At 40.0% G+C, this 12,466-nt stretch overlaps 1 protein-coding gene across 4 annotated transcripts in view; it reads right to left on the bottom strand.

Annotated features, from left to right (window-relative positions):
* Positions 1 to 12,466, bottom strand: part of STK38L (serine/threonine kinase 38 like) — a 49,263-nt gene that overhangs the window by 12,753 nt on the left and 24,044 nt on the right. For all 4 annotated transcript variants that reach the window (XM_051608535.1, XM_051608538.1, XM_051608536.1 and 1 more), the window contains exons 2-9: positions 8,418 to 8,562; positions 7,223 to 7,274; positions 5,264 to 5,386; positions 4,399 to 4,482; positions 2,414 to 2,537; positions 1,732 to 1,886; positions 821 to 923; positions 1 to 62 (exon numbers count right to left, since the gene is read on the bottom strand). In XM_051608535.1, coding sequence (XP_051464495.1) covers positions 1 to 62; positions 821 to 923; positions 1,732 to 1,886; positions 2,414 to 2,537; positions 4,399 to 4,482; positions 5,264 to 5,386; positions 7,223 to 7,274; positions 8,418 to 8,551 — 837 coding nt within the window. In that variant the 5' untranslated portion in view covers positions 8,552 to 8,562. The remainder of the gene's footprint in view (positions 63 to 820; positions 924 to 1,731; positions 1,887 to 2,413; positions 2,538 to 4,398; positions 4,483 to 5,263; positions 5,387 to 7,222; positions 7,275 to 8,417; positions 8,563 to 12,466) is intronic.

Below are 12,466 nucleotides of genomic sequence, written 5' to 3'. Positions count from 1 at the left end.
CAGCTGTCGCCTGTTCTTCTTCCATGTTTCTGCTTTTCTCTTTGAATTCATATTCTGAAATGCTAATTTATAAAATAATAAATGTACAAGATAATAAATGTATTTGTGAGGATTAAAAGAAAATATTTACAACATTCTGTTTTCAAATAATAACTTCAGCATCTTTAGAACACTTTAGTCTAGAAACAAAAACTTGGTTATAACTGGAGATGGGATGAAGGTAATAACTACTGTCCACTTTGCAGCAGAAGCTCATGTAAGTAGGACACATGAGCAGCAATTCTAAATTAGAACTTGCTAAAATTTTACAGATTTATCAGAGACCAGCAGCACTTATTGTTGCAGTTGGCAATCTATCTTCAGATACAGGAGCTGGTTTTTTAAGCAACAAGTGAAGAATCTAAGAACTGCAGAGGAATTTTACATGTTTGTAGAATAGAACACATGTGGCCTGTTGATGAACAACTTCAGTCTTATGAAAAGCTTAATGAGATTGTCACTCACTTGACATGAAACCCATCCTTTCTGAAAGAGTGTTTCTGTAACATCACTAACATTGTTAGGAAAAACATATTAAAACATAGATAGATTAAATTATGTGTATTTGTATCTGTATATAAATGTGCAAAAATGCATTAACACTGCAGAAATCCTAACTCCTTCCCTGTGAAATGCTTCCATGGGAACATGCATTTCCAGTTTTCCAACTAAATGCAATCAGCCTGGCCAATCTTGCTTAACCCAGCAGAATTAAATTATGATGTGGCATGGCTGCAGCTCAGAACTATTTAAATGTTTAACTAGGACATCTTATACTTACAGAAGTCACTTGGCGGGTTGTGTGTTAGGTTCCTGTAGAACTCTGTTCTGTGAGCTTTCTTTAAACCTGTGCATAGCCCAAAATCTGACAGTTTTACATGACCCTAAGAAAAATAATCAGAGAGGATAAACATAATGAGCATAGTAGTTATGCTCAAAAAGAAAGTTATGGCCCTTGCCTTCTCAGATCATTATAAACATGCACAGGACTACCCAATCCAGGGCAAGTAGGGAAATAATGACTGAATCTTGATGGACTGCAAGAGCATGTTTTCTCTCAAAAAGGTTATTGCCCCCTGGGAATGGTTACATCTACAATTCTGCAACAGCTGAAGGCAGACAGTTTGCCTGTTTTTTTGTTTTGAAGTACATGCCACTGAGAAAGCCTCCAGGACAAAATTCCTTTGTCTTTGGTGGTAACCTGTTTTTAATCAAGTTTCCAGATATCAATGCTAGATGGTCTACAGGTTTGTGTAAGATGCCTACTGGGTCCATAGTAAAACACAGTGTATCCACTGGTGAGCAGCTAATAAAACAAAGGAGATAACTACAGGAATTGATTTTATATATGAAATATATATATAATATTTTGATTTTGCATATATATATTTATACATTGTCTGAATGTTTCATGCTTTAATTTGTCTTGAACTAAGTCTGTCAGTTTTTTATGTCTTTGAATATGAGTATTTCGACACTAAGTGGTCTCACTTAAAAACCTTTCCCTGAAAGGGTTAAAAAGCTTTCCAACAACAACAAAAAACCCACAACAAGCAAACAGGGACAATTTTGATTTGTTTAGGTACACTAGTGTTCTACAAGGAAACGACAATTACTACTTTCTGCCTTTACTCCAGCTAGTTTAAAATCACTGGTGTGGCCGCACAGACAGTTTACATGCACATGACATGCCTTAGCATCCAGCAGAAGGTTATCTGGTTTAATGTCTCTGTGGATGAATCCCAGCTGGTGAATAGCATCTATGGCCAGCACAGTTTCAGAAATGTAAAACTGTGTCTCCTCTTCTGATAAGGTGTCTTTCTTCATTAGTAGGGTCATCATGTCACCTAATCAAAGAACAGAATATACAACTTAGAAATCAGAACATTTTAATCATAAGACTAATTCTCTGAAACCCCAGTAGAATCCAAATTTAACCTTGTAACTGGCCTTACAGATGCTAATTATAAAACTATTAATGCAAGGACCTACAAACCCAACATACTTTGGTAAATTGGATGTAAAAAGTAAAACTCTTGAAATTCCTAAATAGTCTTGGATAGCCTAGGAAGATACAGTGAATTTTAATGCTAGTAAATACATGTAATATGTACATTATGCTTCAGCAGTAAAAAGCAGAACATTTGATCAGAATAATTATTTAATCCAAGTCTACTTTAATACCCCTCCATAACCTTTCTGTTTCCCTAAAAACCAGGGGTGATCACATTGCTGGGACTTCATTTAGAACTGCATTCAATTTTTAATTTAGGACAAATTACGCAGCAGGCTTGTTTCTAACATTTTATGAAGCTCACAACAACAGCTGATGAAGAAGTATTTGTATCACCTAACACCACAACATAGAGCTTACCTCCAGGTAAGAACTCCATGATCAGGTAAAGATTTCTTTTATCCTGAAAGCTGTAAAACATTTTCACTACCCAGGCTCCATCTGCTTCAACCAAAATATCTCTTTCTGCTCGGATATGGGCCACCTAAATTTAAAAAAAAATACTATTATTAAAGGACAATTTAAATGTCTGAACAAGGAATGCCATATTATATTGCTAGTCCTACAATATATTTTCATGATCTTTAATGAAGAAAGTGGTTTTCATACTCTTCTATACTCATATTTTTCATAGTATTTTTACTAGATCCTACAAAGCCCTCACAAAATACCCAGCAGAGTGTCCCCATGGAAGTCAACTCCATGTTGAAAACAACTGTTCACACAACTTTGCAGAAGCAATCTCTAGAAACACAAAGCACAGCTTGTTAGGCTGTTTGTTTGTTGGTAAGAATGGAAAAAGCTGGTGAAAAAGTGCAATTCACTTTTTTAAACGATAGACTAAAATGAAATAGGAACATCCACAAAAATTCCAGAGCTGCCCATTACAGAGCTTTATAGGGTACTGCAAGCTCAGACAAAAATTCAATGTGCAACTCAAGGTGCAAATACTGATTAAATTATTGGAAAAGGGCCAGAGCTGGTCTTAGGGAATGCAAGAACCAAAAGGTTAAATGGGAGTCACATTGTGGTTACTGTCAGAAGTTACCAGATCTCTCATGTATGTATACAAAGAAACAAAAAAAGTAATAGCTACTTCTACACAGGTGTCTCTCAGTTTAAACTTGGCAAGGGAAGCCTGCTGAATTTCTCTAGCAAGAGTGACAGAGGGCTTAAACTAATTACTTGCTGCAAAACCCAATTCCTTCATTTTTGTGAAAAATGAGAAATACCTGACTCTGCAGTCTTTTGCATCTCTTCCCCAGTTCTACTGGCAGGGAACATCTTTACATATCTGTTTTTGTTCTCTTGCCATAGTAGGCACTCCAGCTCTATCCTCATTAGAAAACATTTCTATCCACCCTCCACTGCTCAATGTAGCTACAAAATGGAATATTGAAACCTTGCTTAAAGAACAGCAAGGATATCTCCCAGTGCTATCAGGCTTGAAAGAAAAAAAAACAACAAAATCTTTATTTTCTTGTACTTGTGTCCTGTGTAGCTTTCCATTGAACAAACCAGACAGTTAAAATTACAGTAGATAAACACTCTCCAGAGAAGATTACAGCCCCAAACTAAACGGAGAGTGCAAGCTCAGCCTCCTTGCCACATCAGGCTATGAAACAGGGGCAGGGCTTCAACCAGAGGGCCATACACATCCATGCTGCTCCTCTGGTTCCCTATATTCAGGGCAGGGGCTTGAGGAGACAAAAAGTCTGCACGAGGACAATTTAAAAAAAAAAAAAAAAAAAAAAGCTTGAGTACCACTGCAGGGTGTGGGGAACAGTCCATCTTCTCTCTCCCCACACAAGACTAAACACAGGGACATGTAATACAAGAGCAAATTATGGATAAGGTTTGGACAGGTAAGGAAAGTCTTATTTTATCTGTCCTTTTGCCTGAGACATCCACACTTGATTTCTTTGCTTTGCAGTGCTAAAGTACTTGCTGTGTCCTACCAGGAATTTGTAGTGAATTGTTAACTAAAACATAAAAGCAAAAAAACAATACAAACTAACAAAGCCAAACAAAACAAGAACTGACTAAAAAGCAAAACAAAGGAAAACTAAACCAATTAACAATGTGACATCTGTTGGTATCTAACCATCACCAGAAAACATCAAGTACTCTCAGTTTTTACTTTGGCACAGTATAACTTTTCAGGAAGCATGTTCCTTGAAATGCAGTTTTACAGATTAAGTACTATAAGGCTGCTATAAGACTGCTATCTCCATATCGAGGCTATAGAAGGGGAAAGTATGATCATATAGTATCTGCCACAAAGAACTTCAGCAACTTCCTAGAAAGCATAGGTTTGAAATCTAAGGGACTTATACAACACAAACCTGCTCTTTCTCCAGCATATCTGCTTTTCTTAATATCTTCATTGCATAAATATGACCTGTATCCTTCTTCTGAACAAGACGTACCTATAACAAGAAACATAAGCCCACATAAGTCTTTGCTACCTCAGAAACTAGGCCCCAGCAAGCCATCGATTGGAAGGGTCAAGATTTCTGGGCACAGAAAAGTTGTTTTGTTAAAATTTTAAAACCTATGGGAAAAAATAATTATTTCTACGCTATGTACAGCACTAGCACTTAGTGGTAACAGATAGTTTGAAGCAGTTATTGTTTTAGGAAAAGTTGTTAGCAGGCACAGTAAATTCCAGGTAGCTGTGAGGCTGCGTGCACTAAAATTCAGGAGCAGATAGAACCATGATGCAACACAAGCCAGGGAGGATTTTTACAGACAGATGTGCAACTGTACATCTGTCATTTCAGGGGGCCACATGGAAACCAACAATTTGGGCTAGTAAGAAGCTGTGGGAAACTAAGGGCCTTCCCAGAGACTTGGAGAAATCAATGCACATAATTAGTTATTCGACTTATCACACTTGCAGAAGAATAGCTGTTTGAGTAATTTTGCAATAAAAACTCCCCAATTGGAACTTTTAATCCTGTAATTAAAATGTTTCATTTTAATGTTCACAGAATCACAGAATCCTAGGGGTTGGAAGGGACCTCGAAAGATCATCCAGTCCAACCCCCCTGCCAGAGCAGGGTCACCCAGAGCACATCACACAGGAACGTGTCCAGGTGGATTTTGAATGTGTCCAGCGAAGGAGACTCCACAGCCTCTCTGGGCAGCCTGTCCCAGTGCTCTGATTGTTCAATCTTAATATCCTATTCAAGCAAGAAAGTCACAAACCTCTCCAAATGCTCCTCTTCCTATAACTTTCAAAGATTCAAAGTCATCCAAGCCAAGCCTAGTCCTCTTCAGTCGCAGAAACTCGGTTTCTTTGCGAGCATGTTGTGACCTGCGCAGTTTTTTCTAAGGAGACACAAACAGAAATCTATGCAATTTTACAGTAGAAAGCAAAGATACACAACCTCCCTTCCTGTGAATTCTTCTCTCTGCCATTAGAATGATAGAGAAAATGTAAAAGGAGAAGTCTCTGAACTTCTCCATTTGATCCACAAGCACAGACTTTTATATCAAGGCCTCATGCGTAGCTTCACTTTTCTGGGGTTTGTTTTGGTTTTTCTTATTACAATTTAGATATAAAGAAATAGTGATAAAAAATAATTTAAAACTATCCTACTGGTTGAAACAAAGAACATCAGTCCAAAGCCCAAAGTCACTAGCTGAGGCAAAAACTCTACTTTTGGGCAGATAAAAGCCCAAATAAAAGGGCTCAATTAAAGCTGAAACTTGCACCCCACAGAAGAGAGTGATGACAGGTAACAAATTGCCAAAGATCCAACTTACACTATTTATAGCAAAATCAATTTGGTTTAGGGCAGACAAACACTGATATTTGAAAGAAATGTCTACATCCTGTAATATATTTCCTTCCATATAAATGTCAGTGGGATTCACTCAGAGAAGACAAACACCAACCCTATGCTCCCAAAGATTCCCAGGAGATTGTGAAGACTGCTAACAGTGATAAAGGGAAAATGGTTAAGGAATACCAGAAGCTGATAAAGGCCTATGTAACAGTTACATGAAGAGTTACAAAAACAAGAATTAAGGGAAACCTAGCTTGCATGCTTTAATAACCATTAATCTCCTGAAGATTAACCTAAAGGGATAACAAAAGAAACATTTTGCCACAATGCATGAGGTTGGCAGAACTCAGTAGAACCTAGGGAGGGCAAGGGGAGATTGAGACCACTGACTCAAGAAATACCCCCTCTCCAATTAAGACCACTCTTCACTGAACATATGCCTTGATTTAAAAGGACACTGTACCTTTAAACAGAAGCAGGGTGTACAATTAACCAATGAGATTGGTTATATTACTAACCAATAAGTATAAAGGCAGATCTTGATGCTTGTTAAATGGGATAAATAGGCCATAGCTTCTTATATGGAGCTGAGCTGGCTTTGTGGAACACCACCCAGTTCCCTTTTTCTGCACAGAGCTGCAAATAAAAGACACACCTGGACCCTGTGTGTGAATTAGCTCTGCATACCAGGTGAAGATCCCACATCTCAGGGCAAGAGGACCCATCCATCAGGTAGGCACCTGCCAGATTTCGTGCTAGGATGAACAGTGTCACTTAAAACCACAAGATGGCATTATGCACCCACACTCGCTTTTCCCTCTTCTCAGAAGTTAGGGCAGCCACACAACTCAGAAATGACTGAGGCACTGCTCCTGCTTAATTCCCTCCCTACCCTGAAGGCAGCCATGGACGGACCATGTCATGGACCTGTAGAAAAGCAATTTGTTGACCAAAGCTCTGAGAGGTGTCAAGTAGAGATCCCTCCTCATCCGTATTAGAACGGAGCAAAGGTGTGCCTAGTTTATTGTTTAAATCAAGGAAAAATGGTTCAGCATTTTGCTTTCTACCCACTTCTTCCATGCACATCTCACCTTTTCTTCCTGCAAAATATAATGGCAAACAATTTTCATCTTTGAAAAGCATGCTATACTTGCTGCAGCCATGTCTCATGGGTGGCATGAAGAGTCTTAGTTACTGGAAGTATCATTAAAACTTATTCATAGCCTCCCTAATATATTATTTACAGGGGCAACATTCATTTACAAAGTAAAACTTCAGGCTAGCTAATGTTCCTGTAAGCTCCTCAAATGTAATTTTGAAGTAGCATGGCAAAAGCAAAGCAATCTCCTCAAAGGCTACTCAGAGGTAATATTACCTCCTCGTCTGCAAGGCCTTCCTCTTCCATAGCCACTTCTAGCTTCTTCTGCCTGCAAAGAGGAGAAACAGGAGATGGATTTTTTTTTTTTTTTAGTATTTCTTAAAAGCAAATGTAACGCTACAGCAAGATAACATCTTTACTTCACATATTCCTGATAACAAAGACTTTGCCTCAAATGGAAATGTGAAGACTTAGTGCCCACTCCATCCATTTACCCATTTGTGGCCAAAGCTGTGTATGTATAACCAAATATAAGTACATACTTACATATTTGCAGAATTAGGCATTAAAGGTCCAAATACATAATAACTCTAATAACGTATTTCTTCATATAATCTTGCTGAAGTAAGGTTGTTTTAATCAATTAGGATTATGAATCAGAGTAAATATGGATTTTTTTCCACCACTTCTGTCTCAGCTTTACCTCCAACACCTCAACCAGCTCCAGCTTTCATCCTGTCTCAGCCTTGCTGACCTCTCCTTCGTCACATACATGGTCCTGCTCCCCTTGTCCTCATTCCAACTAACTATCCCCTTGGATTCATCATCATCTCCTCCTAGTGTTCTGCCTGGGCCAGGGCTCACTAGGGTCAGGGCTCCCCCAGCTGGTGCCATGCCAGATTGGGAAGGAATGAGTGGGGAGTGAAGCCTGGGCTACCCCACAGGTGGCAGGGAGTCAGCACATGGCAGCATGTCTCCTAGACCCCTTTTTCCACACACAGGATGTTTTTTTGACTTTCAGGGTGCAGCTTTCAGAAACCTGGTTACCTACTAGCAGCAGCCAAGAGATTGAATGCTGGGTGCCGGGCTGCTGGAGTTTTCTGCACACTTTGGGAAGTAGAGCAGGATCCCCTAAATTAAAGGCCCTTGGTAGACAGTCTATTCTTCTAACTAGAAGCAACTCAATTTCATGGAATAATAACTCAATATGGTGACAAGAGAAACCCTGCTGCTCAGCTGAAAACCTCTCAATTAAAAACATATTACTAGGGGAATGATAATTTCACATGCTGATGACAAGTTGAAACACAACATTCATGATAATCAAATGCTTGGTACTTTGACACTTAATTCAAGTAGCAATTCACCACATTGGAGGCAGAATTAGGCACTGATGAGAGAACTTGGAAAAAAGCCACCAAAAGCCAACTAAGAAAAGCTGAAGAGGGGTGAGAGGAAGCAGACCCAGTACCTGGTTTCTCTCTCCTCGTGCTGTATGATTAGGTTGCTGTAGAAGTTCTCCAGCGTAAGTTTGGCCACCGTCACTCTCTCCCGGGTGTGGTTACTCATGGGAAAGGATGTTGTAGTCCCTGCAGTCATCGCCATGGTAACATGTACTGAAACAGAGCATGTCAAGTCATTACTCATTTGAAAAAAATAACCAAAAAGGTTTATTTATTTATTTATTTATAGTCCTCTTTCCCACTCTCCAGCTCCAAATTCTTCAGACACTACCGAATGCACAGGAAAGGCACTGTTCTTTAGATATTAAAAAATTCCATTAAAAACCTGCATTATAAAATATCCCAAGACAGAGAGTGGGTAGTAGGTCCTCCTGCTGAAAAAAAACACAAAACAAACAACAAACCAAACCAAACCAAAACTTGTTGGCAAAACACAGGTTGAATCATAGCAAAAAATTATGCAGGCTACAGGCAGCTCACCCACCCATGCTTGTCCACAAACGAGGAAAACATACCCCTGGCAGATTGCAGCCCAGCCTGGGGAAGGGAAGACGTGGTGAAGCATGGAAAGGAAAAGGTGGAAGTGAGAGGAAGACCAGGCAGCTCCCACAACTGGACCTGTCACAATTCTATGACAATTTCAGACTCTAGAAACGCTAGATGCTACCAAAAGGACAAGATAAAATGAAAAAGTAAATGGACAAATATCCTAATACCATCCAGAGGAGAAGCTATTTCAAGGCTAGAAAGCTAGTCAAGAGGTATCTGAATTTTAAAGCCACTCAGCAAAATGTGCATGTGGACAGTTGGGGAGGTTTCTAGAAATCATTGATGAAAATGAAACAGAATTGCTGTATTTTACATATTTTAAATGGAAAAATTCTGTTGCTGTTTTTGTTTGTTTGGGTTTTTAAAGCAACAACCACCCCCCAAGAATAGAAAACCCTTTCCCACCACAGGGCTATTAGGCAACCAGTCTTTCCATTTGTTTCCTTTCCAAACACCTCTGTGCCACCCCACCAATGAAATGAGCATTTTCAGGAGTGGCTGTTTGTTACAGAGCTCCCTGTTTGGATTCCCAAACGGGGGCGGGGGGGGTAAATCTTATTGCAGCTGTAAATACATTACCCATGTAAATAAAGTACAGGACAGAGCACATGGTCACTGAACACTTTAAAAACCAGGAAGAAAGAAGAAAAAATGCTGCTCTCCTAGACAGCTTTTCATCTTCAACCGAAAGAACATGGATGTGCTAGAACCATGCTTTTACTGGGCAAAGACATCTCAGGCCAGTCCTGAAGTCCTTGCAGCTGTTCTAGGGAAGCCACAGGAGGTGTATATTAAAAAAAATAAAATCACAGTTTGTCCTAAGACTCATGCCCTACACCTGGCAGTGGGTTGAGGCACTTTCCAAGAGCCTCATGGAGGGGAGCCACAAATAGCAGCATCTCAGCCCCATACTCATTTGTTCAGGTTGTTTTGGAAAATTACACAGATGTACATACACTTCCTTTTGAGTATTTACGTAATCCTTCTATTTCACATGGGGATTTTGAGGAAGACAAATTCCAAATAAGGTTTACCATCTTCAAGCAGATACTAATACCTTTTAAGGTGAACCAATTAAAAGTTTCATACAGAAGAACACTTGCACATCCACATCAGACAGAAAGATTGCTTAACTCTGCTCTGGGTTTTTTGTTTTGGATTTGCCTACTGCCCTGTGTGAAGACAGCATTTCATCTCGTGGATTGCTAATTGGATTTGGTGTGACAATAAGATAGTTGTTGCCAGACAAGCAGCTGCCGTTTCACAAATAAAAAAGGCTTTTATAGCATTATCCAGATATTATTTTAGCTGTGTATTTTGGACTATGCAGGACACCAGTTCTGAATAAAAATGTATCTCTATATACATCCACAACGAGGTTTTAATAGCATTACAGCTGCTTTATGATTAAAAAATAGGAATATTGACATCATCAATCTTTTTATCCTCTTTAGTTTTCTAATAAAGATGAGAGCTGACAACCGTTAATAATCTCTGCTAAAGATTAAGAGGTTTATTCTTCATACAAATACGTAACGCACACTGGGCACGTCTGGAAAAGTTGAAGAACCTGGCTCTGTTCTTTGTATTGAGACTGTTATACACTTTTTCTCCTTGAGAGGTGGGAAAAGATAAATATAAAGCAGGTATCTGAGAGCAAAACCTACAGCATGTTGACACACCCAAATCAAGCAGAGCAACTGCTGACCACATGCTGGCATCTGTGATTAGGTTATTTCAAGAAATGACCTATTAGAGTAAAAACCCGCCTTCAGATCATTTTGGAGTGTCAGGATAGTGCAGCATTAACCCAGGCTTGAAATGGATTAACCTTTACTTAAGGTATAATGAGCACAATCCAGCACTGTCAAGCAACAGGGTATTTATTCTTTCTTTGCATATCTTGTATTCCTGGTAAGATAAAACAACATGGCAATTTTGTTTCCTGTTAACTTGTTTTCCCCATGCTCCTCTACTCAAATGCAGACATTACTAAATAGCAAATCTAAGTCACTTGATTTTATTAAGACTGTAGAAAGGAGATAATTCTGGCACTAGCACGCTATAAATAGCAGGGCTGACCCTCACTGTGGTTCTTCAGTAAGAAAATATAGACCAATAACCAACCTGTAAGCCAGTGAGCTCAGAGAAAGCTATTTAACAAAGAAGAAACTTGTATTGACTTTACTGTTATAACATGGCAGGAGCCCACCTAAGCAGGAGGGATACATCACCAGGAGCATTTGATTCCAGCACCCCACGTACCCTGTGCACACTCCACCAGCCCTGCCTCTGCACCAGGCTGTACCACAGCACGGCACTGCCTCGAGACAGTTTACCTTTGCTCAGCTTGCAATTGGTGGCTCCAGTTAGCTGGAGGGTGATGGGGAAGAAGAAATCAACTTTGTAAAACCAAGAAATGCCCTGAGCTCTCCAGTTTCCCAAAGTAAGTGGAAAAGAGCACAGACCTGGCAGGAGACACAAGGTACCCCAACAAAATCACACATCAACTCACAGCCAAGAAAACCTCTCTTCCTTATTTCTTCTGCCTCTCTGCTGCCTCTAACAAACTTCCAAACGAAGCACAAATCCATACCCCATTCAGTTGGGAGTAACCAAGCATAAGGATTATGCTTGACCTTTATAAACAAATGATGCCAGAGGGGATGGGAGAAGGAAGGAAGAAGCTTCAAAATTAGGCCTTTTATTGACTTTTTTTTTTTTTTAAAAAAACACCTTTTATTGACACTACTTTTACTGACCTCAGCACATTAACAGGAACATTCTGAAAAGGGGCCACCCGTAGTTCCTGGAAATGCCCTCAAAAAGCTACTAATTTACTCAAAACCATGCCATTTGCATAATGGAGCCATTCTACTCCTGCTGCATCACCAGCCTTGCATTATGCTCCCTGGACCACAAAGGAAGTCATATTAGTCAGCCATAAGTATTTAGCCAAAACTCCTCTAGCTGACAAGGACCAAAGACCTTTCTTTTCAACAGGCCTGTTACTTGGGAAAAATTGATACACCACTGGCAGTGAATGAGAGAGACATCAGACTAACCTAATCGACAGGAGATGCTGAACAGCACGCAGCCTGCCAGACAACCGCTTGGAGCTGCCAGAAGCAGAGATGCCATATGTACCACTTGGCCCAGAAACTGAGCCTGTGCCTCCTGGACAGATGGCTGAACTCACAGTGTGAGCTTTTCTCCTGATGCCTGCTCTGCTCACCAGCAAGCATGGGCACAGGAGAGAGAAGGGTGGAGAGCTAACAGGTACGGGGTGATCAGGGAGAGTTGCCCCAGGTGGCAGGTGAGGCATCAGCATAGCAGGCAAGAGATGAAGGATGTTCCTGAAGGACAAGGGAGCGCAGGATACAGCAGGAGAAAGAGGTCAGCAGGCCCAATGCTGACAAGCTGAAGTTTTTAAGAGTCTCCTTTGAGCAGGTCTGTCTCAATGAACTATCTCATTTCTGGTAGAAAAGGCTGCTGCCAGATGCAAGCG

Source organism: Apus apus, chromosome 1, assembly GCF_020740795.1.
Source record: "Apus apus isolate bApuApu2 chromosome 1, bApuApu2.pri.cur, whole genome shotgun sequence".
Taxonomy (NCBI): domain Eukaryota; kingdom Metazoa; phylum Chordata; class Aves; order Apodiformes; family Apodidae; genus Apus; species Apus apus.
The sequence above is the reverse complement of the archived record's forward strand: the minus strand, read 5'-3'. Positions and strand labels throughout refer to the sequence as shown.